Consider the following 22,966-nt stretch of genomic DNA (forward strand, 5'->3'; position numbering starts at 1 on the left):
TTTGTACCATATCTGAAATCCTGATGAATTAAAAGAATGGTATAAATATCAGCTATGAGTTTATGAACTCTCAAGTACCCCAAGTAAGTAGGTAATACAAGACATTTTGGAATGAAACTCAATCACCAACACAATGGCTACTTGTCTTTTAACAGCTATGGATGTGAGCACTGACTTGACAGAGCTAGGCCGTACTCCAGTAGCTGTTGTTTCTGCAGGTGTCAAGTCTATTTTGGATATCGGTAGGACGCTGGAATTTCTGGTAGGTAGCACAAGCTGATATATGGGCTGCTGAAAATGAAAGCAGAGAGCACTGAACTTTGTGTTCTCATTCTTATTTTTGCTACTAACTTGCTATATAGCCTTGAGCAAGATTTTCAGGAGTAGCTAGCAAGTGTGGGTGCCTAAATTTTGTAGCTGTTTGACACCATAAGGGGGCTTGATTTTCAAAAGCTGAGTGTTCAGCACTGTCTGATATTCCAGGACCCAGATTCTGAACTATGATTGAAGAACCATGGCCAACTGAGGACATTTTACCTCCATTGCCCATACACTCTAACTTTAGCAAACACTAAAATAAACTCCAAACTAAAATGGGAGGAGCAGAGGCATAGCAGGGTTCAGAATGATGCAGTTTTTAAGGTTCAACTCGCAGTCCAACAAGGCTCGTACTTTACAGGGTGGCTGGGAAATACATGGCGTTCTAATAACCTATGGCGTCCATTTGTATTTTTGTCAGTTTATAATTCAGAGTGATACCTCAGAATGGTCACTGGTCCTTTGAACCAGGAAAAGATCCAGACCATTTACCAGACTGGACAGGATCCTTTGAGCCTGTCATTGTTTAGGATGGGCTGTGACACTGACCCTTCTTGGTCCCTCTGACTGCACCCTTCTGACTCCATACAAGCTCTCTCTTTCTGGGTGGAATCCCAGGTTTATCCTACTCTTACACCAGGTAATAAGCATATGAGGGTTTTTTACCCCATTGGTCTGAGTGAGCTTCAGTACCAGCATGAGTTCGTGACCAAGGTTCATACAATAATGCCAAAGCAGCCTTCTTCAACCAAAAAACTGTTTCATCTTAATAGTGGGAACACTCTATAAACATGAAACAAAAGACTTTGAAACTCACAGTAGGTCTGCTTTATCCAAACTATACCCACTTCATCTAACAGGCTTAGATTGCAGGGTCTCTTTATGTCAGCCCATTACTTGGAAATAAAGGACTCCCACACTTGGTAGAAACTTTTTAACTCTTTAAGGCCTTTTCCCTCTCTTGGGTCCCGGAACTGGCAAAATGAGCTGTGTGTGTACCTTGGCTGAAGCCAAGGAAGTGGGATTTTCACAGTTAAGCTGGGGCATTGTCAAAGTGAATGCTGCTATCTGCATTTCCGTAGAGCAGCATTCCCTCTAAGCTGTGCAGCTGAGCAGGTGTGCTCATGCCACACTGCCAGGCGCACCATGCAGCTTAGAGGGAACGCTGCTGTAAAGCCTGTCCCTCTTTGCTAGACATTGTATGAACACGGAAGGAACACACATTTACTGCCCCAGAGCCTATATACATTTTTTCTTACTAGCCTGCAGAGTTTACTCTGAAATATGTTATAAGAACCTATTTTCCCACTTCCTAGTTGCTTTTCCAACTGCCTACCGTTAAAATAAACCAGCATACAAATACGGTAAAATGTCCCAATAATTTGGTCACTGCACAATCTGCATAAATTGTGGCAGGCGACTGCAAACGTGACACAATTTCAGTCATCCCAGAACAGTCAATCCCTGATAACCTTATCTTCTTTGCCAACAGTGTCTCACCTGCTAAGTTCTAAGGCCATCCAGAGTTTGCCTCCACAGTTGCTGTCACCTGATTTGTTGACTTAAACATTGCGGCACAACGCTGAGAGTAGAAACGAAGATGTGTAAAACGAACAAAACTCATAGTGAAGCAATTCACAGCAGGGGGAGGTGGGAAAATAATCATTTTTAGTGGTTCTGCTGATGAGCTTGTTGCATCCTCTTTACTGTTGAAGGAAACACAGGGTGTCTGTGTGGCAGCCTTTGGTGAGTCAAGGGAGTTCCCGGCCTTCTTTTGCCGCCAGAGTGGCTTCCAGGCACCGTACCAGGTGCAGAATGAGGAGGAGGCTGCCAAGCTCATTGGTGAGTTTTCAGTGGAGAAAGGACCAAACCTTGATGTTTAGATGTGGACTGTGAGATAAGGGTTTGCAAAGGTCACTGTGCTTGAATGAAGTATTGGTCACTGTGTAGCAAAGGTCACTGTGCTTGAATGGTCACTGTTCAGCAAAGGTCACTGTGCTTGAATGCTAGGGTTATTTTACCCCAGCAGTCTTTTCTGCCCAGAGCAGGGGGGCTGGACCTGATGATCTCACAAGGTCCTTTCCAGCCCTAAACTCCTGAGAATCTGTGAAAAAGTACTCTCTCTTGTCCGAAGATGAGGCTGCCCAGAAAAATGCTCTTTCTGCTACTTACTTTGAAGGAAAACAGTGAGAAAAAGGTCAGCCTTTCCACCGAATCAGTGGAGCAAAAGTCACACATGCTGACTGGGTACTCAGCAAATAAATCACGGACATATATTTTGCTTGCACTGGGGGACCTGGCAGGGAATCATATGAGCCCCTTGTTAAAATAAAACAAAAAAGTTTCTCATCTCTTGCAAGGAAAATCAGATTGGTCATCAAAACAAACTGGGAGGCAGGGTCCCTTTTCCTCTCAAAGATAGACTCAAAAGTCTAGTGTTGCAAACTGAATGCTGAAAGCAATTCCCTGTTCCAGCCCCATATCAGAAGAGAGTAGTGGCTATGGCACTGCATGTTCCCTATCTGTTTCAAATGCCTTGTTGCTTTCCAGTTCCATTGCATTATTCAGCTCATGGACACTCACTAACACCTTATCCATTCACCTTCAGCCAGCATCTTGGCATTGGGCCTAAGTAGTGGAGTGCTAATTGCTGTGCCCTGCCCTAAGGAACAGACTGCTTCAGGGCAGATTTTTGAAGATGCCATCCAACAGGCTTTGAAGGAAGCCAGGTGAGAAACACCACAAACTCTGTTCTTATTTTGTTCCGGTGTTGTGATAAATTAAAGATTTCCATGGACTTACCAGAAATACCAGCTCTTTGGCACGGCCTAGAGAGAGAAGTGTTAAAAGACAAACAGCATCGATTTAAGAAAATTAAGTGTCCTTTTCTCCTCCCCTAAATCAGTAATAAAATTTAGGGGCTGGATAAGGAAGCACAGAAAAATACAGCGCTATGTGGACAAGGGAAACGTAGGTCCCTGGGCACAGTTCTTCAAAGCTAAGTTAAAAGAGGAACTAACTATTTTTCTTTAAAAATCTAAATTGAGTGGACATTTCTACATGTATATTTAGACTGTGTTGCAGATCAAGGGTGTTTAACTACTATTGCTATGCTTAGCTCACCACATTGCCACAAGGACTTTGATAGTGCCCAGGTCTTTACATCACATGCCACAAGGACTATAGTGGATATTATGCCCTTAATCTTAGGTTTAAGTGAGCCCAGGACATGATTTTCAGCGTGGCTCTGTCCATACTGAAGCTTGTTTACTGGGTGTTTGCTGTAGGGTATGGAACTGAATAGATACCTTCTCTGATTAGTGACCAGCCCATCCACTCTGATCCCCTTCCAGCTCCATTCTTATCTGCAGGCATTTTCTTGTCATTTGCAGGTCAAAAGGGATCATAGGAAAAGAACTCACTCCCTTTGTGCTACAAAGGGTGAATGAACTGACGAGTGGAAAATCACTGGACTCCAGTATCCTTTTACTAAACAGAAAATAGACAGGAAAAGAACCCCTTAAATCATATTCCATACTGACCCCAACATCTCCACAGATATGCTCACCCAAAATATTATCCCTCTAATTATGATCCATCAAGAAAAAATACTTTATTTCAAAGTAGATTCATGTACAAAAACAGCATTAGGCTTTCTATTAATGCTCTTTCTGTCTCCCCTCATTTTTATATTAAAAATGAGTTTGGCTGTGACAGCAGATGTTCAAAAAGCCCAAGAAAATATACCATACCCCACACCCTAACTCTGGATATCCTTATATGCAGCTGGAACACACAGGAGTATGGATGACCATTCCTCAGTACAGGTCCCAGCTCCCCATTGCCTTGTGCAGTCATCTGCATTAGTGCAAAGCGAAAAGAGAGTGGGGTTAGAATAATACCAGAGGAGAGGAAGGCAGGTTCAGTAGCTACAGGGGTGTAGGTTGTAGCTGTGTTAGTCTAAGGACATATGCAGGCAAGGCTCTTCGGGTAAATCTGATATCTTTTATTAGACCAACTCATATAGCTGGAAAAATTCTGCTTTGCAAGCTTTCGGGTTTAAATACCCATTGTCAGGCTGAGGAAGCATCTGCAGCTGGTCTGTGCTCTTCCTGGATGGAAGGACTAGTGAAGAAGCCAGAGGCTGGTATGCATGCAAGAAAGCCAGTCAGTGAAGATGCAAAGGTTCAGTAGCTAGGCAGTTAATCTGGGGTGTGTGAGGCCCAGGGAGAGATTTATCCTCTTGCTCTCATACCTCCTGTACAACCTCATTAGAGACCATATTCTTAAGGGTATCTAGGCACAAAGAGAGGTGGTTTGGTACCTTGTGGTCAGGGACAGATGTTACATATAAACTGGTTTAAGTGAACGGAAACTGGTTTAAACCTGTAACAGAACAGACATTCAGTGCACATAAACCAGTTTGAAAATGGCTGAAATCGGTTTGAGATAAACCTGGCTGAATGTAGAATCAGACTTAACTGATTTGGCTCAAACCGGTTTATGCAATGTCTGTCCCAGACCCCATTCTGGTTCGAGTTCAATCAGAGACCCCCAGCATCCCGGCATGCTGTCTGGCTGGGAGGGGCTCTCTGCTCCAACCCAACCAGGCTGGCCCTGCCCTTCTGCTCCGTAGCCCAAACAGGGACCAGCAGGGGCAGGGGTCTGGCCAGAGAGGGGTTTAATTCCCCCTCCCTGTGCCACCGGGAAGGGCCCGAGCTGGGCCTGCCCACACTCCCCCGTCACTGCAGCAGCAGGGGGACACCATGCCCTTGAGGCAGAGCGGGTGTGGAGCGCGGCGGCGCCTCGCTGGGAAGGGGCTCACCCTCCCCCACAGTGTGACAGGTGCTGCCACCCCCAGTAGGGGCTCTGCCCCTCACGCTGCAGCAGTGGAGAGGGGGCACTGCCAAGCAGAGCCACTGGTGGAGGCAGGGACAGGGTTATTCCTCCGGCAGAGGGGACAGCCGGGGGCCTATTCCAGGTAGGGAGCCACCCGGCTGCCAGTGGGGTAGAGGGTAAACTAACTCTGCTCCCTTGGCCCTTCTGCCTCAGGGGCCATGGTGCCCCACTGCTGCAGCAGTGAGTGGGGAGTGTGGACAGACCCCGCTCAGGTCCCTGCCCGTGGCACAGGGAGGGGGAATTAAACCCCTCTCTGGCCAGTTCAGCCTGGGCTGGCCATGCCCTCACAGCACAGCTTCCCTGCAGGTGAGGGCTGGCCCTAGTGCCCCCTGTGCCTGGCCTGAGCAGCTGCAGGAATGTGCCTGCATTGCCTCAGTTCAGAGAGCATGTTTGCCTGGTTACAAACCAGTTCAGCCTAGGCAGCTTAGACTAACCTGCAAAGGTTGAATCAGTTCAGGCTCCGGCTTTTTTAATGTCTGTCCCTAGCCCACAGGATTATCTGAACCCCCTAGGTGTTTTGCTTCTAGGGAACTAAGTAGATGGGACTTAGACAAATCCCATTAGGGACAGCCCATGAGCTGCCTGCCTGGCTTCTTAGGGATATAGTTGTCTTTGAAAGTCTGGCTATTGGTCTCTCTGTCTCAGTTTCTTTGTGAAAGCAGGATCATCGCAGGGAGAACTGCCTGAAAGGCTAGGAAACATTTGCATATTATGGTGATCTGGTTTAAATGCTATAAACAGAGAGGTGCCAGGCAAAGGAGAATCAGGTCTCTGGGGCCCCACAGTGTCACTGCCCCAGCCTGTCCTTCCTATTCTTACCCAGTTAAGGAAAAAAAGTTTCTTCACAGGTCAATTTCTTGTGATTCATTTTTTTTTAAATAAAATCTATTTAGATATTGCTCTGGTTCAGAACAATGCCAGAGTGGGCAGCCGTATAGCTGTGGCCCTGGGAAAGCTCAAGAAAGCCCAGGGGAAGGGCAACCTGCCTCAGAGTGGGAGAGCAACTGCACCCCAGCCAGTGAGTTCCATGTACATAGTGTCTGTCCACTAACCATTTTATTGCTGAGCTTATGCCAGCCCTCCAAAAGACACCCACCACAGTGGTCTACTGTGGCCAAAGACTATCCTTTCTTCTCTGTACAGCAAAGACTCCCTTTTCCCTCTTCATTTCTTCTAGGTCCTTTATTTACATTTCCTTTATTCCTTTTTTCTTCCCCCTTTACAAAACCTTTTCAGAGCTGGAGTCTTCAATGAGGAGCACTAGCATTGGGCTAATTCCTCAAAATGGATTCCCAGGGCATCAGCTCAGGTTGCATACAAATCTCTTAAACATCTCACCTTGCTTTCACATTCTACCTTTCCCCCAGATACAGCCTCTCTCCTGAAAGCTCCCAGTACATATCTTCAACTTAGTTGCTATCAATGCAATTAGTTTGAATGTATGCGTCTATATCTGGAGTGAGGAGAGAAAGAATAAGTATGATGAGATTCTGGGGTATAGAAGTCTAATGAACATATTTGAATTAGCCTCTTTACTTATGCATGCTAAAACCAGAAGTGAGGCAGAACATCCCAAACAAGATACCCTAACATCTTTATATCGCATTACACCATCATGTATACTTTATAAGCCATATACTTAACAGTAAATCTACTTTAGCAAAAGTTTAGAGAGTTGCAAAACCTCTGAATGTTACTTACTATAATACTAGCTGCACACATAAAAACGTCATGACTTCAAAGTCTGATAGTGTCTGCGAACACTAGAAAAAGAGCTGAGTGTTTGCCTAGACATTTGGGTATTTTTCCCTTTTACGTGATGTTAACCTCCTATTTCTAGTCCTAGCAAATCATGCGATATCAGGTCTTAATCTTGTCATTGGCCAAAGCTTTACTATTGCCTGAGATTGAATATTGTCTGGTAGGGTCCACTGATTAGGGCAGTTATTAAGAAATCATTCCCTATATTAAGGGAAGGAAGAAAGCATTTCTCATTGATTTTTTTAATGGCAACTTTTGAAGTTTAACATTTTAGAAATGGCTCGAATAGAGATGGCCAGAATGAAGTAGGATGGCATGATACATAGGATCTAATGTAGGGCCTTGCTAAATCATATGGCTATCACCACTACATTGGCATTTTTGTGTGTATGGTTGTGGGTCTAACATCTTGCTGCATGTCACTTATCCTTTTCCTTGGCTTAATAACAGTAAGAATACAGAACAGATTTTCCATTCTTTTCAAATAAGATTGTATGGAATGGTTGTTTGCTCTGGCCTGCTTAAATTCCTAGATAAGTTTGGGTCTTCACATTGATTCTCATCTATTTTAAGAGGGTGGAAGGAGGGTTTGACAAAAACAAAGAAAACATAGCAGTTCTTCTTTCAAATGTTTTCTTCCACGGTTTTTTTCTACACTTCTTCAAGGTGGTCATCGGAGGCACCAATGTCGACTTCATAGCCAAGGCGAGGAATGCCACCATGCTGGTACTGTATCTACAGTGCTCTTAGGCACCACCATTGTCAACAAGTTTCATAGGCGCTCCAACCAAAGAAATGTGGGTGTGTGAGTGTACAGTGTATCTGTCTATAGAAATGCAGAGTGGTTACAAAAAGCACTTCTGTATATGGAGGGGAGGTAAGTGTTGTGTTTGTGCACACTGATGTAACTTGTGTATACGGTGTCTGGACTCACCTAATGATCTACTCTGACCTGCCTCCAAGTTAGACTCAGTGCAATTCTAGGTACAAAGCATAAGAGTACCAAGTTATCACCTTTGTGGTATCTTAGGGCCATCTGGGGATGACTCTGAGACCAGGTGTATAAGTTAAGGCTCAGACATAAGCCCGCCTGTCCCGAATTCTAAAGGTCTCTTCTAGCAAAACAGCTGGAGCACGCAGATCATATTCACCTGTTCCCTAGTCATATCCAATGTGCCAGGAGCTGACAGGGCAGGGTGAGGACCATGGAACAGCTCTGCTCTGAGTTTTACATTACCCAGATTCATGCTGGGGGAACTCCTGTCTGTGACAACAAATTTTCCCTTTCAGTGGCAATGGTGTTACAGTTACAGCCAATCCAGATGTCTGATTGGCTTAAATAACATGGCTGTAAATGGGAAATCAACTTCATTTATACATGATATGAAGTTGTAGATGTCATCACTATCAGGCACTCTTTCTCTAACTTGTGTTTTTAAAAGAAGTGACTCAGGAGGTTTAACTGAGGGGTATGGGCTACTTGCACATGGTACCACAAGATTAGCTAGAAGGGGTGAAAATCAAATTGTCTGGTATTCTGCAGTAACTGCCCATGTGCCCTGCAGTAAAAACATAAAACCACTGTCATCAAGAGGGAAATTATCTTGCAGTTGCCACAAGTAAGAGCAGGCACATTGGCGATGACTGTGGATCTCCCAGCACTCCATAAGTTCAGACACTAGTTTACCTCAAAGGTAGTTTATTCACATAAACATACCAGGGAACAGAACTGTGACTTCTCCATTTCAGTTCACATCTGCTTGTCTTTTTAATGCATAGGCAAATTTAAATTTTTTTTTACATGCAGGCAGTAACATCTGGTACAACTGAATGTGATTTTATGCACCAACATGTTGAAATTAAGTGGGACTGCTGGTTGGGCTCTTTAAAAGCAGAGTGTCATGTCTTCAATTACTATACATGTGTTAGGAGGCCAGAGAAAAAGTCATGCTCTCAAATATAGTATTCTGCTCTTGTCCCTGTGAAATAGGGAATGAACTGCTGAGAGAATCCAGCATCTATAGTTAAGGAGAATGAACAAAGTAGTTTCTTAAATTCACATTGCACAGAAAAATAGCAAAACATGGTGTGGTGTCAGATATTGTTTATAGTCACCTGTAGAGCTGAAGGCCTGCTCCTGAGACTACTTAATTGCTGGTCCCCTTTAGGAGCTGCAGAGTTTAGTTCTTACTTGAGGAATACAAACCACCTTGACAAAAAGGAGGACAAAGGCCCTCAGCTGGAGATGAAATCAGAGTCCCTATCAGTTCTTTGAAAAAACTTTCCCCTGCCCATAGACAGCACCTGCATCTTATCTTGAAAGTGGCTAAGGCAGCTAGTTTTCATCCAGATTCCTATCTCAAAAAACAGAAGACAGCTCTGTGATAATGAGAGACCCAAGAGCCATCAGTAAAACTTTTTCAATTAGTGTCTGAAAAGATCCAGAGCCCACTCCAGATGGAGCCATCCATTTTGCTGTGAAAAGAAACGACTAGTTCCTGCTTAACACAGTCATCCACATCCACTACTTTAGAGACATGTATTCCTCTCAGTTGCTGTTCAGCTGTTGAACAGTAGAGGGTGACTTATAGCTAATTCTCAGGTACAAACTGATGGTAAAGGAATTGCAGGGATTCATAGATTCATAGATGCTAGGGTTGGAAGGGAGCTCAACAGATCATTGAGTCCGACCCCTGGGATGATGCGGGATTTTAGAACACAGAACAGTACCAGGAATCTGAAGTGCTTATTACTTTTCATTGGGTTAGAAGAGAAGGATAAAATAACGAGGGAAGAATGGGGAGCATGAACACTTGCAATAGTTTTGCTGAAGTCAGTCATGACATCTCTTTAAACAGGACTGTGTATAATGGATCTTTTGCTTTTTGATTGACTTCATAAATTTCATAGATTTTAGAGTCGAAAGGGACCTATTAGATCATCAAGTCCGACCCCCTGCCCTGGGCAGGGGACAGTCCTGGGGTCAGATGACCCCAGCCAGGTGCTTGTCCAATCTCCTCTTAAATACCTTACAGGTTGCTTTAAAATTAAAATAGAGTCTAGTCTTCAAAACAGTGTGTGTGACCTGCTCAAATTAGTACCCTGGTTTTAAACTCCTGGACAGGGTTTTCTTTTTTGTTTTGGCAGCATCTATTGTGGATAGTGGCGTTCACTTGTGCTTGGTACTTTGGAAATCTACTGCTGTGGGAAGGCGGCTATGTAATGCTTACTGCATTCATGTGAAATTAAGCATGGACAAAGAAAAGAAATAGAAAATCTTTACTCCTGACAGCACTGAAAGCAAGTAGGGTCTTGCAGGTACCATTAACTAATTAACCTATGATCCAGGTGGGCTAAAGCCATGGGCTATACTGAATGAAGGGCAACAGCCAATGGTGATGAGAGAAAGAGACAGAGAGGATGTCCAGATGCTGATTATAAAATACGAGCAAATTGCCCATCATGAATGACAGGAGGCGGGGAGAAGGGGGTGCTGCCACCCAGGGGGTTGCTGCTCCACCTCCGGCCCTGTGTGTCCAGCCCAGTGGGACCCCGCTACCACTCTTGGTGCAGCCCCATGCGCTCCCCCCCACCCCGCACCACCGCCAGCTCCCAGGAATGGGGAGCAGGGGAATTTGCACGCTGCGGCGGCCACCAACACCCAGTGCCCCGCACTGCCACCAGACCACATCCAGCCACACACAACATCCCTCCCCTCTCTCTGCCTCCCCTCCCTCTCTCCTCTGTCCCTCCCCGCCGCCTCCCCCTTCTCTGCCAGCTATTGTCAGGGCTGGGCGGTGGCGGGGGCAGGGGAGGTGCAGAGGCAGTTGGGGGGCCCTGCCACCAGAAACCCCCATTCCCCATCTTGCTCCCCTCTCTCCCTCCCTTCCTCCCCTCTTTCCTGCTGCCTCCCCCTCTCTGCCCGTGGGGAGGGCAGAGATGGAGTGCCACTATCCATCATTCTGTGCCCCCGCTGCCTGCCAGGGGGGGAGGGAAGCTTGCCCCACTGTCTCTGCCACCACCACCCCACGCCACCACCGCATCTAAGGGGTGGTCTACCCCCCCCCGCCCTGCTCTTTGGAGGCAGAGGCAGCGCAGGGTGCTGGTGGCCCCCCACTCCCCGCTCCATCCCCTTCATCATGGCAGCACTCCATTGCGCCAGTCCATCCCCGCCGTCCCCTGCGCCTCCTCTGCCAGGGATGGAGCGCCACCATGATGGTGGGGATTAAGCTGGCCAGTGTCACCGCTGCCTCCAAGGAGCAGGACGGGAGGGGATGCCACTCTTCTGTGCCAGTCCGTCCCCGCTCCGTCCCCTCATGGCGGCACTCTGCCGTGTGTGTCCATCTGTGCAGACCACTCTGATTGGTTATTTCAGTCAGCATTGTGATTGGCTGCCAAGACTACCAATCAGAGTGCTCATAAAGTGTTAGGGACAGACAGACAGACTAAGGCTTTTATTATATTAGGATTTTCATTCTGATTCAATTTAGCTGCGTGTTTCATTATGATCTGTGTCCAGTGCTTCTCTGTGACTATGTGAGATTTTGACCATTGGTCATATCCTTAGGAAACAATATTACCATATTTTTACTTTCCTCCCATGGCATGCTGCAGAGTGGAGCAACGCTAGGGGAGAGGAAGGAGAGAGCAATATTTTTAGATAGGCCCAGTACGACAGAAAACATAAGCCCATCATTGATGGGACATGAAATCTGTCAGTGTTTTGCACAGAAGGGAAGTGCCAAGACAGTCTTTTAAATGCCACAAAGCAAAATGTGGTAAAAAAGAAAAATATCCAAAGATGTAAAGCACCAATGGATCAGACTGTTGTCTGGGGATGGTCATTGCCATGGGCAAAATTAGTATCTGTTGCTAGGTAAATGATGTGGGAAAAGCAACATTTTCTGTCTTCTTTTTTAAATAACTGAATATTTGTGTTACAAGATGGTACTATAAGTGGATTCACAAACTCTATGGGTAAATAAACAAATGAATGTAGTAACATGTAGTAAGGCAGAATAGTAACAATTTATAGCTGCTAGCTTATTTTCCAGATTCTAGCGTACATAGTACCCTAGAGATTTGAGAGGTAAGCTAGTAGCAGATAGAGAATCAGGTGACCAAGTACTCCAGGAGGAAAGGTGATCTTGTGCTTAAGACCTGGGACTGGAATTCAGGACATCTGGTCCAATACCTTGAGGCCAGGTACAGACTGTTGCGGCCGAGGGGCTGTGGCCAGCAGCCCAGGCACGTGGGCCAGGGAAAAGGGTCGGCATGGCGAACTAGAATTAGGCACTGACGCATAGAGGTTGATTAAAGATTATTTTACTTACACCGTAGATGGTTGCGGTGCAGGCAGGAAAACTTTCTTGAGTTGCAGTTACAAAACAAAAACAAAACTCGAACAAGACCCGCAGAAAACTCGAGCCTCTTGAAACAACCCGGACAGAGCTCTGGATACACACACACGAAGTTTGCTAGGCTCCGTGGACCGACCGAAAGCGCACAGGGAAGGGTACGTCAAGGGATTATGCGGCGAAGGGGAGAGATTCTTGATGGGTGATCAAACCATCATTCGGTCCGAGATTTACGTAGAAGTCCACGAGGTAATCGTGGACTCCTTGCCGGAATTCTCTCGGATTTCTCCCGGAATTCTCAGAATCGGGGTTCTCAGGATCCTCCTAAGATTCTCGGAGACCTCCGACTTGGGCGGAAACTGTTCAAGCCTCTTATACGGCTAGCAAGCCAATCGCTAACCACCACGTGGGAATAATTTAGAAACAGCCAATAGTGGGGAACAAATTTACATATGGGTGGCGGGAACTCCTTTGCACCAGGGTTTTCTCTATGCAACTGAGAATTGCACCGTGCAAAGAAAGCTCCATGTGGCGGGAAATAATACTGCAGTGCCGAAGCACGCACAAAATCATACCCTTTGGGTCATGACACAGACATTACACTTTTACCAGTACAAGTGATCAGCAACTGGTTTATACCCGTAACCAAACAGAAGTTTGGCACACACAGACTGGTTTAAAATGGAATCTGGTCTAAGATTTGCCCCCTTCAAACAAAGGGCAAATGTGTGTTCTGTTTGTTAGTCTCCTACAGACTTACCCTCCTGTCTCTCATTTTCCAATTGGTAAAATGGGGATAATAATAATTCTTTCTTCCTGCTCTTTGTCTGTCCTGCCTAGACTATAGTAGTATGGGTCCTGATCTCTGTGAAATTGTTTTGTGGAATTATTCAGTGGAATAAGTTTGGAACTATTCTTTAGTGGTATTTTAATTGGAGGTTGAGATGATATGTTTGTCATTTGTCCTTATTTTATACGTTGTGAGTAGTTCAGTGGCTAAAGCCCACCTTACCATGTGTACTGCCTAGCTCCACCTTAATTGTTAGATACCCTTTTTGAGCTATAGCATGACAATTCATTTCTTGACAACTGCTGCAGCTATTTTGCATGGATAGTGTTCTGTATTGGGAAACTGCCTATCATGCTATATTCTGTTTTGGGAAGTATTTCCCAGAACATGGAAAATTGGATGTGTATTAAGTATCATGTACTGGCTATGTTTTCTCTCTCTCAAGTGTCTGGTTCACATCAAGGATGAGTTTATTAATCCTCTCCAAGTTAAAGTTATATTTCCATTAGTCAGTAACAGTAATAGGCATGTACTTGTCTAAAGGATAAAAGACTATTTCTCTCAGGCAATGGCATTACATCTTGAGCTTGTGGGGTAGGAGCCTGTGCTTTGTGCTGTGGTTGTATTGTAAGGTCAGCTGTTTGCATGATTACAAATCTGTAATCTGGCGAAGCAGTGTGGATAAAACAAGATATTCTGTTCCTGTCTGTGATTTAGTGGAGGGGGGGTGTGTATCTTGCCAACCTCAGAGAATTCTGCCCTATCTCCAAAGAGTACCCAAGAGTGGGGAGAAAACCAAGGCAGGGAAATGTGTAGAGATATTTTATTCTTTTGTCAGACTTGTGTCTTTATTGTTCCAGCTAAAGTAAAGAGCTATATGCTTCAATTATTGTGTGCCCCTGAAGAGATGAATTGTAAACCAGAGTGCTCATGAGGCTGGGTCTCTGGGAAACGGTGTGCCTGAGCAACAAAGGAGTCTGCAAAAGCCAGCACTGGACCTGCAAGAGAGCTAGAGTAGCAATGCTTCTAAGTACTGTTTCTGTGAAGGGCTGACAGACAGATAACCCAGGTGCTGGCAGACTTGCCAGTGAGGCCAAAGAAAAGGAGTGTGTTGGATTGGACTCATAGCATGGGAAATTTAAGAGCACACAGACTAACTATGGTGGGACCCAGGTAGGGTACCCCAGCCAATATTGTGCTGGAACAGGCCTGTGGCAGGCTAACTACCAAGAAAAGCAGGAGGCATTGATCTGTTGTCTAGTGACTTCCTTTCCATTCTACTTAAGGACTGAAATTAGTCTGAACAATTTCAGTTGATGAAGCTGGTGCAATGAAGTGATAACTACTTTACTGCAGTCAAGGAAAAATGAGAGGGAAGCATTAGTATCCTTATTTATCTTCATACGCACAGACAGTAAACGAGTGGAAAAAAGTAACAGTGATTAGAGAAAAGGATTGCATGTGACTAAGAACTTCCACTGAGGCAGGAAATGTACTTTCCCTGTATGATGTTTCTCTCCATTGCTGCTTCTCATGCTATGTTTGCCTTTTCCTCTTCCATCAATGCACTGGCCTCTTTCTCTTCCCCATTGTTTTCTATCCCTTCCACTTCCCTGTTATTCTGCTCAGGCTCTGGGTGAATTACATTCAAGATGACTGGGTCACCATCTCAACTGTAGCACTTTGGCCGGGACCGGGAAGATTTCAAATCCTTTTCTGTTCAAGAGGGGTGATAGCAGGAGCATTTTGTGATGCTACTATTCATATTATTGACCTGTTCAATTCTAAATACTCTGCCTTCTGCTAAATTGTGCCTGGGTTATGAAGCAGAGCACCTGTTTAACTAGTTAGTTCCATTTGGTGTGTTTAAGTGACAGTTTTGGTGTGCATCAAGGGTACAAAACTCGGATCCAGTTTTCAAATTCCTGAAAACTCAGGTATGTTGGAAATCAGGGATTCAGGGCAGCTCTTTGTGGAGAGGCAGGCACACCTAGAAAAATTCTCCTCCAGACTCCAGGTCAACCCTCCATTGGAAAGCATTGGGCTGACCTGTGACCCACATGGCATTTCAAAATTTTTTTCCCCTGGACCCCAGGGGCTTTCAGTCAAATGGGGATGGGTATATGCAAGAGTGGGCAAGGGTCGTTTTTGTGTTCATACTCTTGTAGGGTTTGTGTGGGGCAGAGTGTGTTTTGGTGAGTGTCATGGCAAGGAGTTGGTGTCTATGGACGCGCACACATTGTGGCACTTGGTGCCTAAGCTTTTAATGTAGTCATTGAAGATATTTCTTTCCTCCTTGAAAACTCTGGGATTTCCAGAGCAGTGATGATCATCACAAAAGCCACTGAAAGAAGCCTCCTTCAGAGTAGGAAAAACTATTTTGCTGGTTCCGAAGCTAAGAACTGTAAGACCACTTGATAATAAGTGATGAAACCTCAACTGACTTGAGGCAAGCAGCCTGTGCTATTTCTAGCTGGAGGATTTGGAGCTGCTGTGTCTCAGCAGGAGCCCAGTGAGGTAATGTACTGATTGGAGAAAAGCAGAATGTGTTCCACGAGACGGCATTTGGCTGTGTTTGTGACACTGACAGATAGATGGAAAGAGAAATTGGAAGGAACGGGCAGGAGGACAGAGAAATCTGCAGCCAGACATAGATGGAGAAGTAGAGTAAGCACAGAGGGATTTGGGAAGAGAAAGGAGGTGATGCAGATGCTTCTGTAAATAGGGAGTGGAATATACAGCACAGGCAGATGTTACAAAGCAGGAGATCACATTAGCAAAGTCACTGGAATTACTTAAAGAAAGGACCTTTCTGAACTGGTGGAGGACTGGATGTCTTGGGGATAGCCAGTGAAGTATAGAGTCTTTTGCCTCTGGGCCTGTGACTCCAGTCTGGTTTGAGATGGTCAGTTCAGTCACTGTCTTCATAGAGGACTGTTCATATTATATAAAACATTCTGGTCAGCATCCTGATTAAGTGGTCTCCATAAATAAGACCACAATATGCAGGAGACTAAACTTTTCTGTAACCCAAGGAAGGGGTCCTGTCTGGCCAGGACTGAGGCACACGTGTTGGATAGGAAGACTTGCACATCTCTCTGTCCCAAAGCTAGAGAATTTCAGTCTCCACAGCTGTCAGTCCCACACACTTTCACAAATGTATCTTCTTTAAATATGTGCAGAGGAATGTCCTCTATGCAACTAATTTTTTTTAGCTCATGTGATTTTTTATTTAATTTTTGCAGGTTGGCGGCCAGACGAACACTGGGAAAGTGAGCCGAACCTTTGGAGGTGTTGGGAGAAACCTGGCAGGTGCTGAGTGGTGGTTGTCTGGGGGTTCATGGAAACCGTAGTTTATTATTACATATTATTTACATTGCAGGAGCACCTAAGCAAGTGCCAATCAGGATCAGGGCCCCATCAGGCTAGAAACACACATGGGGCCACCGTCCCTGCCCAAAGGCTTTGCATCATTTTACATGACAAATGAGAACTTCAAACTATAGAAGGGAAGGAGGGGAAGGGGGGCGCACAGCCAGGGGAAAGAAAACAAGTGCTCTGTATTACAGATAGAAAGTTAACTAGTGCATAGTACAATGTCAGCAAAGTAAAAGACAGTTTTACCCAAGATCTGCTGCACAGCATAGTCACCATTAGCATGTTGGCTTCTTGCTGGAACCACAGCAGAGGTGGGCCTTGAAGAGGGATTTGAAAGAGTAGAGAGTAAGATCATTATATATTCAGTCAAGAATGATGTCCCATGCACAAGGGGCAAAATGGAAGAAAGCCTGGAGACAGAAGAGGGAGAGGCAGACCAAGGAGCTGCAATCATTGAGAGTAGGCCATAGGCCCCTGTAGCCCAGATTAAATACATTTGAATTGCTGGTGTACCAGAGAACGTAGTTTGTATTTTTGCTTGTGAGAGAGGAAGGGGAGAGATTTAAGGAAAAGTCCTAATCTAACCATGGAATTGAAGTCCTTTTTTAACTCTTTTTCCATATCTTTCTGATATGAATCTGCTCTTGCCTCAGAGCAAATAGATGGGGTTTCTTAAAGTGTATTTTTGCAACTGGGATGCAGGGGAAGAAACATGGTGGCCCGCTGCACCATTTCCTTCTGCTCCCAGACCAAATGAGCTGCACAGCCAGAGATTCACATGGCAGCAGATTAGCAGATCAACTTTTCCTTTCCACACTCCAGACAGAGGGATGGACAGCAGTAGAGAGACCTGATAGAGGATCATACTGATGAGGTACCAGATGTGGGGGACTGATGGATGATGAGAAGAATACAGGGCATCAGGCATCCCAGGAAAGGCCCTTGCTATAGCCACTCAAATATGTCATCCTCTAAAGCCTGAGACTCAGGTTTGGTCATGTGGTCCTCTGCTGGAATGATAACTTTGCTCCACTGCCATCTATTTGTAGATTGCTTAAGCCGCCTTGGGAGGACTCCCTTCTTTATATCAGCTATGGGGAAGGATGAACATTCAGAGTCCATCCTGCGCTACTGCAGTCATATGGTAGGTCATGCAGTAACAGCGTCTCATGGGAATGCTGAAGGTAACTTTGGACTGGGAGAAGCCTCAGTGAAGCCAGTGGGCATAAGAGCTAACTCTTTTATGGCTAAATGAGGGAAGAGTTGTGTGTCTTCTCCTCATGGCTAGGTGAAGAGATAGGAGCCACTAACCAAAACAGGTCACATATAAGACCATTCAGGAACGTGAACTATGAGGGCTGCATATAAATTCAACAGCCAGAGTTTGAGTGAGAGAAGAGTTGGAGTCAGAATATCAAAGGCTTCAGAAGGATCAAACACAGCAAGAAACAACTCATGGCACGATCCTGATAAAAAAGCTTTGCTTTGGGGAAAAGGAAAGTCTGGAAAGAGGTCTGGGACTATGTAAAAACTGTCTGCTACTGCTTGATTCTGACATGGCCAAGAAAACAAGGTTTAATATTTGTTTTTTGTAAGCAAATGGTATCATATCCAAGGACTAACAGACTCCATCATCCATTTGTCTTCCTTAGGGAATCAACATACAGGAATGAATATTTTCATTAATTGCTCAAGCTGAAAGGGGGTAACAATAATTAGACCTCCCTATGCTGTACATAGCTGCATGCATGTAGTCTTTCTACCCTCATCCAATTTTACACTTTTCTAATCTGCCATCACAGTGAATATGGTCCTGTAAGCAAACACAGCACAATTGCAAAGAGCATTGCTGGACTAGAAACCATGAACTGTCAATGCTGGAGGGGACTACTTGTTTTTCTTCAGTCCACTAACTTAATTCTGCATTTGTGTGATGGGTCCTTCTGATTGCCAAGGAAAAATCCAGGCATCTTTTAGAAAGAGCATCAGAAGAAAGTCAAGTGTGGATGCTTCTGTGCAACTCTAGGGAAGAAATCTGTCATTCCCATTTACTAAATAATTTATGCAGCCATTGCCATGGTACCTGTGCACATTGGGTACAATAAAGTTCTTCTGATTATTGCTCAGAAAAGAAAGGGAGGAGGTGAAACAGAGAACAGTAAAGTGGACTGCTACTAAATAACTGGTACTTGTTACATGGGGATGGCTAGAAGAGAATCCTGAGGTCAGCTGAACATGGCAGAGACTCCTCTTCCTGTTATAGGACATGGGAGGTGTTCTTCAACTGGAGGGGCACAACACAGCTACCTACTGTGCAGTGATTACAGGGAGTGGGGAACTCAGCCTTGGCTTGGGAGACATGGACATCCACCAGCAGATAACAGAACATTATGTAAGGATTTCCTCTGACCTATAATTGCTCACTTGTAAGAAGAAAGCATGGATGCATAACAGCAGCAAATGTTTAAGGTGTGTGTGTGTGTGTGTGTGTGTGTGTGTGCGCGCGCGCGCGCGCGTGTGTGCGAGAGAATGTGAGTGTAGGGGGCTGAGGGAATCCAGATAACATTATTATATGCTCAGGGTGGTTACTGTTATGCTACTGGGACATGGGCAGTCACACCCAATGGTAAGAGCTGAGGCTTGTAACCAGAGTTGTAGGGGAAGTTAGACTTCTGCCTGTTGAACAGCTGGAAGACCATTGTCCCAGGCAGGGAGGGGAGGTTTAATTACGGCCCTCCCAGATGATCAGAAGGTGTGCAGGTGCCACCAGCCTGATGGACCCCAACTGACCCAGTCAAGCCCTGGCAGGGCTGCCCATTACAGCTCATGCATTCTGAAATTAGGATCAACACGTAGAAGTCAACAGTTAGCCTCTGATGTGAGTTACTGATATGGCCCTGGAACAAGCTGCTAGCCAACCAGAGGTGCTTATTGCTATCTAGCAAGATAGAGGCTTTGCCCTTTTCCCCCCCCAATAAAATGCCACCAAATTAATCCTATCCATAATATCTATACCAGAACCCATTGGTCATAATCACTTTTGAGCTTTCAATGACTTCATGTCCACTTAGGTATCTGAAGACATTTCCAGCTTTGAAACCAGAATAGCATGGATAGGATTACCTCCTCTCCCCTCTACTCGCTGCTTCTACATGCTGAGCTGTGTAAACTGATTCTGCTTCTCAGCCTGGTAGGTAGGGAAGGTTTCAGGCCATTAATGGAAATGATGATTAAGATTTGATTCATGTAAACCCCCACAGCCCCACCCTCTTTCCCCACTAATTCCACCGTTGACAAAGCAAAGCCTGCACTTACCGACTGATGGTAATTTGGATGGCAAATGCAATTAGTTTATTAGGAGGACCCTCATAGGGCTGAGAAATCTTAGGGGAAAAAAGTGGTCATTGCTCCCACTTCTATCTCCACCCTTTCCCTTCCCACAATTTGACAATGAAAGGAAAACAAAACCATTGAATGATAGATTAATCTTTGTAAGCTTTGCAAAATAACCAAGAAAGAGGCCAAGTGGAAACTCTATAAACTTCTCTCCTGATGAAAGCACTCTGGTGATGTTGCTCTTGATGAAATTGAGCAGAGACATGGGAAAGAAGCTGTGGCAGAAGCAATGGCACAAGCCAGTGATTTCTATAACACGTCATGCCAGTGAAGACTAGCCATCCTGAGGGTGGAAATTGTTTGCTGAGCTGTCTCTGAATTCTGCATCCACCTCAGGACTAGGAGTGTAGTCAGGGATGGCGGTAGTGGTAGGCAGCTTTTGCCAAAGTGAACGTGACATATTGAGTTGTGAGAAATATTTGGTAACAGGAAAACTTGAGCTGCTTATCTGAGTGATAGGTCCTATGCTTTTTGCTACCAAAGGGGGGCGGGGAGGGTGTTGTCTTTTACTTTCTATGTACAGACTTAGTAGTACCATAGAAGTAGCACTTTCAACCTCTGGCAGAAGAAATCCGAGTTGCATGTCAGTAATAGCTTCAGATAGTCATAAATGGACCCTGAAGTGATCTTCCTCCAGTTTTCATTGGAGAAAAAGGTGACTGCTCTGTGAGAAGGGCAAAAACCTAAGGGAAAAGGCTGGGAAGGGAGTTACAAGGCCCTGGATGGATATCAGAAGACCAAATCATGGCCTGTACAGAGATATTAGATTGTTTGAAAGTCTGTGAATAGCACAGGCATAAAAACAGAGGAAGGAGGAGTAGTTTGAACATCCAGGCATACACTTACCAATAGGTCCATAAATTAGGCTCCTGATGACCATAGTTAGGCCCCCTGAAGGGCTGTCCAATTTTTTCAAAGTTCTGGCCACATAAAGTCTCCTATTGCCTAAATGAGACTTCAGGCAGCAGTTCTGAAAGTCTTGGCCATTCTGTTAAGACAGAAATACCCAGAAACTCATTGATGATGGCACAACACCGTTGCTTAGGGCCACTGCAGGTCTGTTTCTGGTGACTTCTCTAGGGCCTTGGAAGCAATTTTTTTCCCTAGCCACTCTCTCTAGGTGTGTTGAGCTAATCAATTCTCTTCTGATATTCATCTCAGGTTTCATATATACACAGGAATACATTTGGGCATTCATTATTATAAAGAACTGAATGTTTGCCTGATAGCTGTATCCCCTATGTTCTCTTGTAACCCAGATCCTTCCTGTGTTGGCACTGGGCTCATATCTTCTATATTGACCATCCTCAAAAGGGTTCAGAGAGAGGAATAACAGATGCTGTGCTGAATTCAGACCAAATACATTTGTTAAGACTAAGCCTATTGGTCATTTCTATTCAAAAGAAGTCACAGCGGTGCCAATCTTTCATATACTATAGTCTAGAGGGGTGTGCAGTCCAGGTGGTGAATACCTGTTCCATGTAGGTGTCTAACTCAGGGTTGCAGATAGGCACCAAAGACCCAGAGAGAGGTGGGATTTTTGACACATCCATCTCTTCAGCATGCTCTATTGTCCAGCTTAGGTACACCCTTTCTCTCCCTCACTCAGCATCTTGACTATTGGGAGGTGCCTAATTCTCTTCATTTACCAGAGAGGGAAATTCAGTACCTCACTTGGCATCATGGATTCTGCTGCAGGAGCTGGATCCCAAAAATTATACTATAGCAATGCTAAAAAAGTCACCTCAACTAATTCCCTTGGTGAAGCTGGGTCTTTGGCCTTTGCTCCCTGGTCCCACTAAATCATCAAGGTGTGGAGGCATTTCATTTTACTCCTTAGGCCCTCCAGCTAATCGAGAAGCAGCAATAATGAGCTTGAAAGACAGTCAACAACAATCTACCTGTGTGTGAAGGACAAGCTAGCCTGATGGGAAAGTGGAGGGTTATAAATAAAAGGGAGAGAACCTGAAAGGCTTACTTGCCCTAGAAAAAGTTGCTGCTGGTTTGCAAGCCTAAATCTAAGGGCTGCAGCCAACATTGATAGTTCATCTACATCGCAGTACCTGAGTCTGATCAGAAGTGTGTGGCAGGTAGACAGACTGCATTCTAACCCATTCACAGGGCAATGGATCCAGCTGCTTCTATTCTAACTGTGCTCTGCACTTTACTAGGTATCCAGGTACAAGCAGCATCTGTGCATGGCTCCAGTAGTATGTATTGATGGCAACATGCCAATTGCCACTATCCAGTATGTCTGTCAGATTGCCAGAGAGCACCAGGTCCCAGGTAAGGGGAAATCACTAACAGCAGGTCCTTTTGGGCATAACAACATGTGTGCTGAGACATGCTATGTAACATGTAGAGTGCCTTCAACTCTTCCTTATTTCAAAAGCACACTATCTTATGTCTTGGGTTAGTTCTTCCCCTTCTTTTTTCCTTATGTTTTAATTTATTCCTAGTTTTTCTTATTCTGCCTTATATCTTATACCAGATCTGATTTTTATGTGGGTAATATCTATATCCCCTAGTGCCCACTGAAAGTCAGGAGGGGTAAGAGTAAAGAACCAATATGGGCATTTAAGGTGAAGACAGAAGTGACAATTTTTGCCTAATCTAGCCCCTGGAAATGCTCTATAGCCATGACCAAACAGAAGTGCACAGCTGCAGAGCACTTTAAAAAGACCTGATCCCATGAAAATCTGAATCTTCATTGCATGAAGGTTCAGATGAAGATGCTCCAAAATGGAGTGGCTTTAGTAACTTGTATCTGCACTGCCTCCCAACCCTGATGCTGTTTTCAGAATGGGAGGGGGAGAAGGGAGCAGAGGGAGTTTGATGTAGTTTTTTTTCAGCCAGCACTGGAGGGGGTGGGGGGGGGTCCAATCCACCCACCCCACCCTCCAGCATGGGCTGGAGAACCCCCAGAAAGAGCTCCCTCCCTTTCTGAAAACAGTGCTGGCTCTGAGAGGAGGGAGGGGCACTGCTAGGGGAGACCAGCTACAGACTTGCAGCCAGAAGCTGAATTCCCCAACCCCTGGGACCCTACAGTGAACTTCTGTTGGATTCA

At 45.1% G+C, this 22,966-nt stretch overlaps 1 protein-coding gene across 12 annotated transcripts in view; it reads left to right on the forward strand.

Moving 5' to 3' along the window:
- Positions 1 to 22,966, forward strand: part of LOC102384925 (pseudouridine-5'-phosphate glycosidase-like) — a 43,007-nt gene that overhangs the window by 11,729 nt on the left and 8,312 nt on the right. For 9 of the 12 annotated variants that reach the window (XM_025198889.1, XM_025198890.1, XM_025198893.1 and 6 more), the window contains 10 exons: positions 156 to 262; positions 2,034 to 2,160; positions 2,927 to 3,047; positions 3,711 to 3,796; positions 6,111 to 6,235; positions 7,645 to 7,704; positions 16,371 to 16,437; positions 17,553 to 17,647; positions 18,767 to 18,895; positions 22,071 to 22,185. In XM_025198889.1, the coding sequence (XP_025054674.1) occupies positions 156 to 262; positions 2,034 to 2,160; positions 2,927 to 3,047; positions 3,711 to 3,796; positions 6,111 to 6,235; positions 7,645 to 7,704; positions 16,371 to 16,437; positions 17,553 to 17,647; positions 18,767 to 18,895; positions 22,071 to 22,185 (1,032 nt within the window). Of the gene's footprint in view, positions 1 to 155; positions 263 to 2,033; positions 2,161 to 2,926; positions 3,048 to 3,710; positions 3,797 to 6,110; positions 6,236 to 7,644; positions 7,705 to 16,370; positions 16,438 to 17,552; positions 17,648 to 18,766; positions 18,896 to 19,574; positions 19,694 to 22,070; positions 22,186 to 22,966 lie in introns of all 12 variants that reach the window. The other 3 variants (XR_003093038.1, XR_003093039.1, XM_025198892.1) reach the window with 3 other exon arrangements.

Source organism: Alligator sinensis, unplaced genomic scaffold (genome assembly GCF_000455745.1).
Source record: "Alligator sinensis unplaced genomic scaffold, ASM45574v1 scaffold74_2, whole genome shotgun sequence".
Lineage (NCBI taxonomy): Eukaryota > Metazoa > Chordata > Crocodylia > Alligatoridae > Alligator > Alligator sinensis.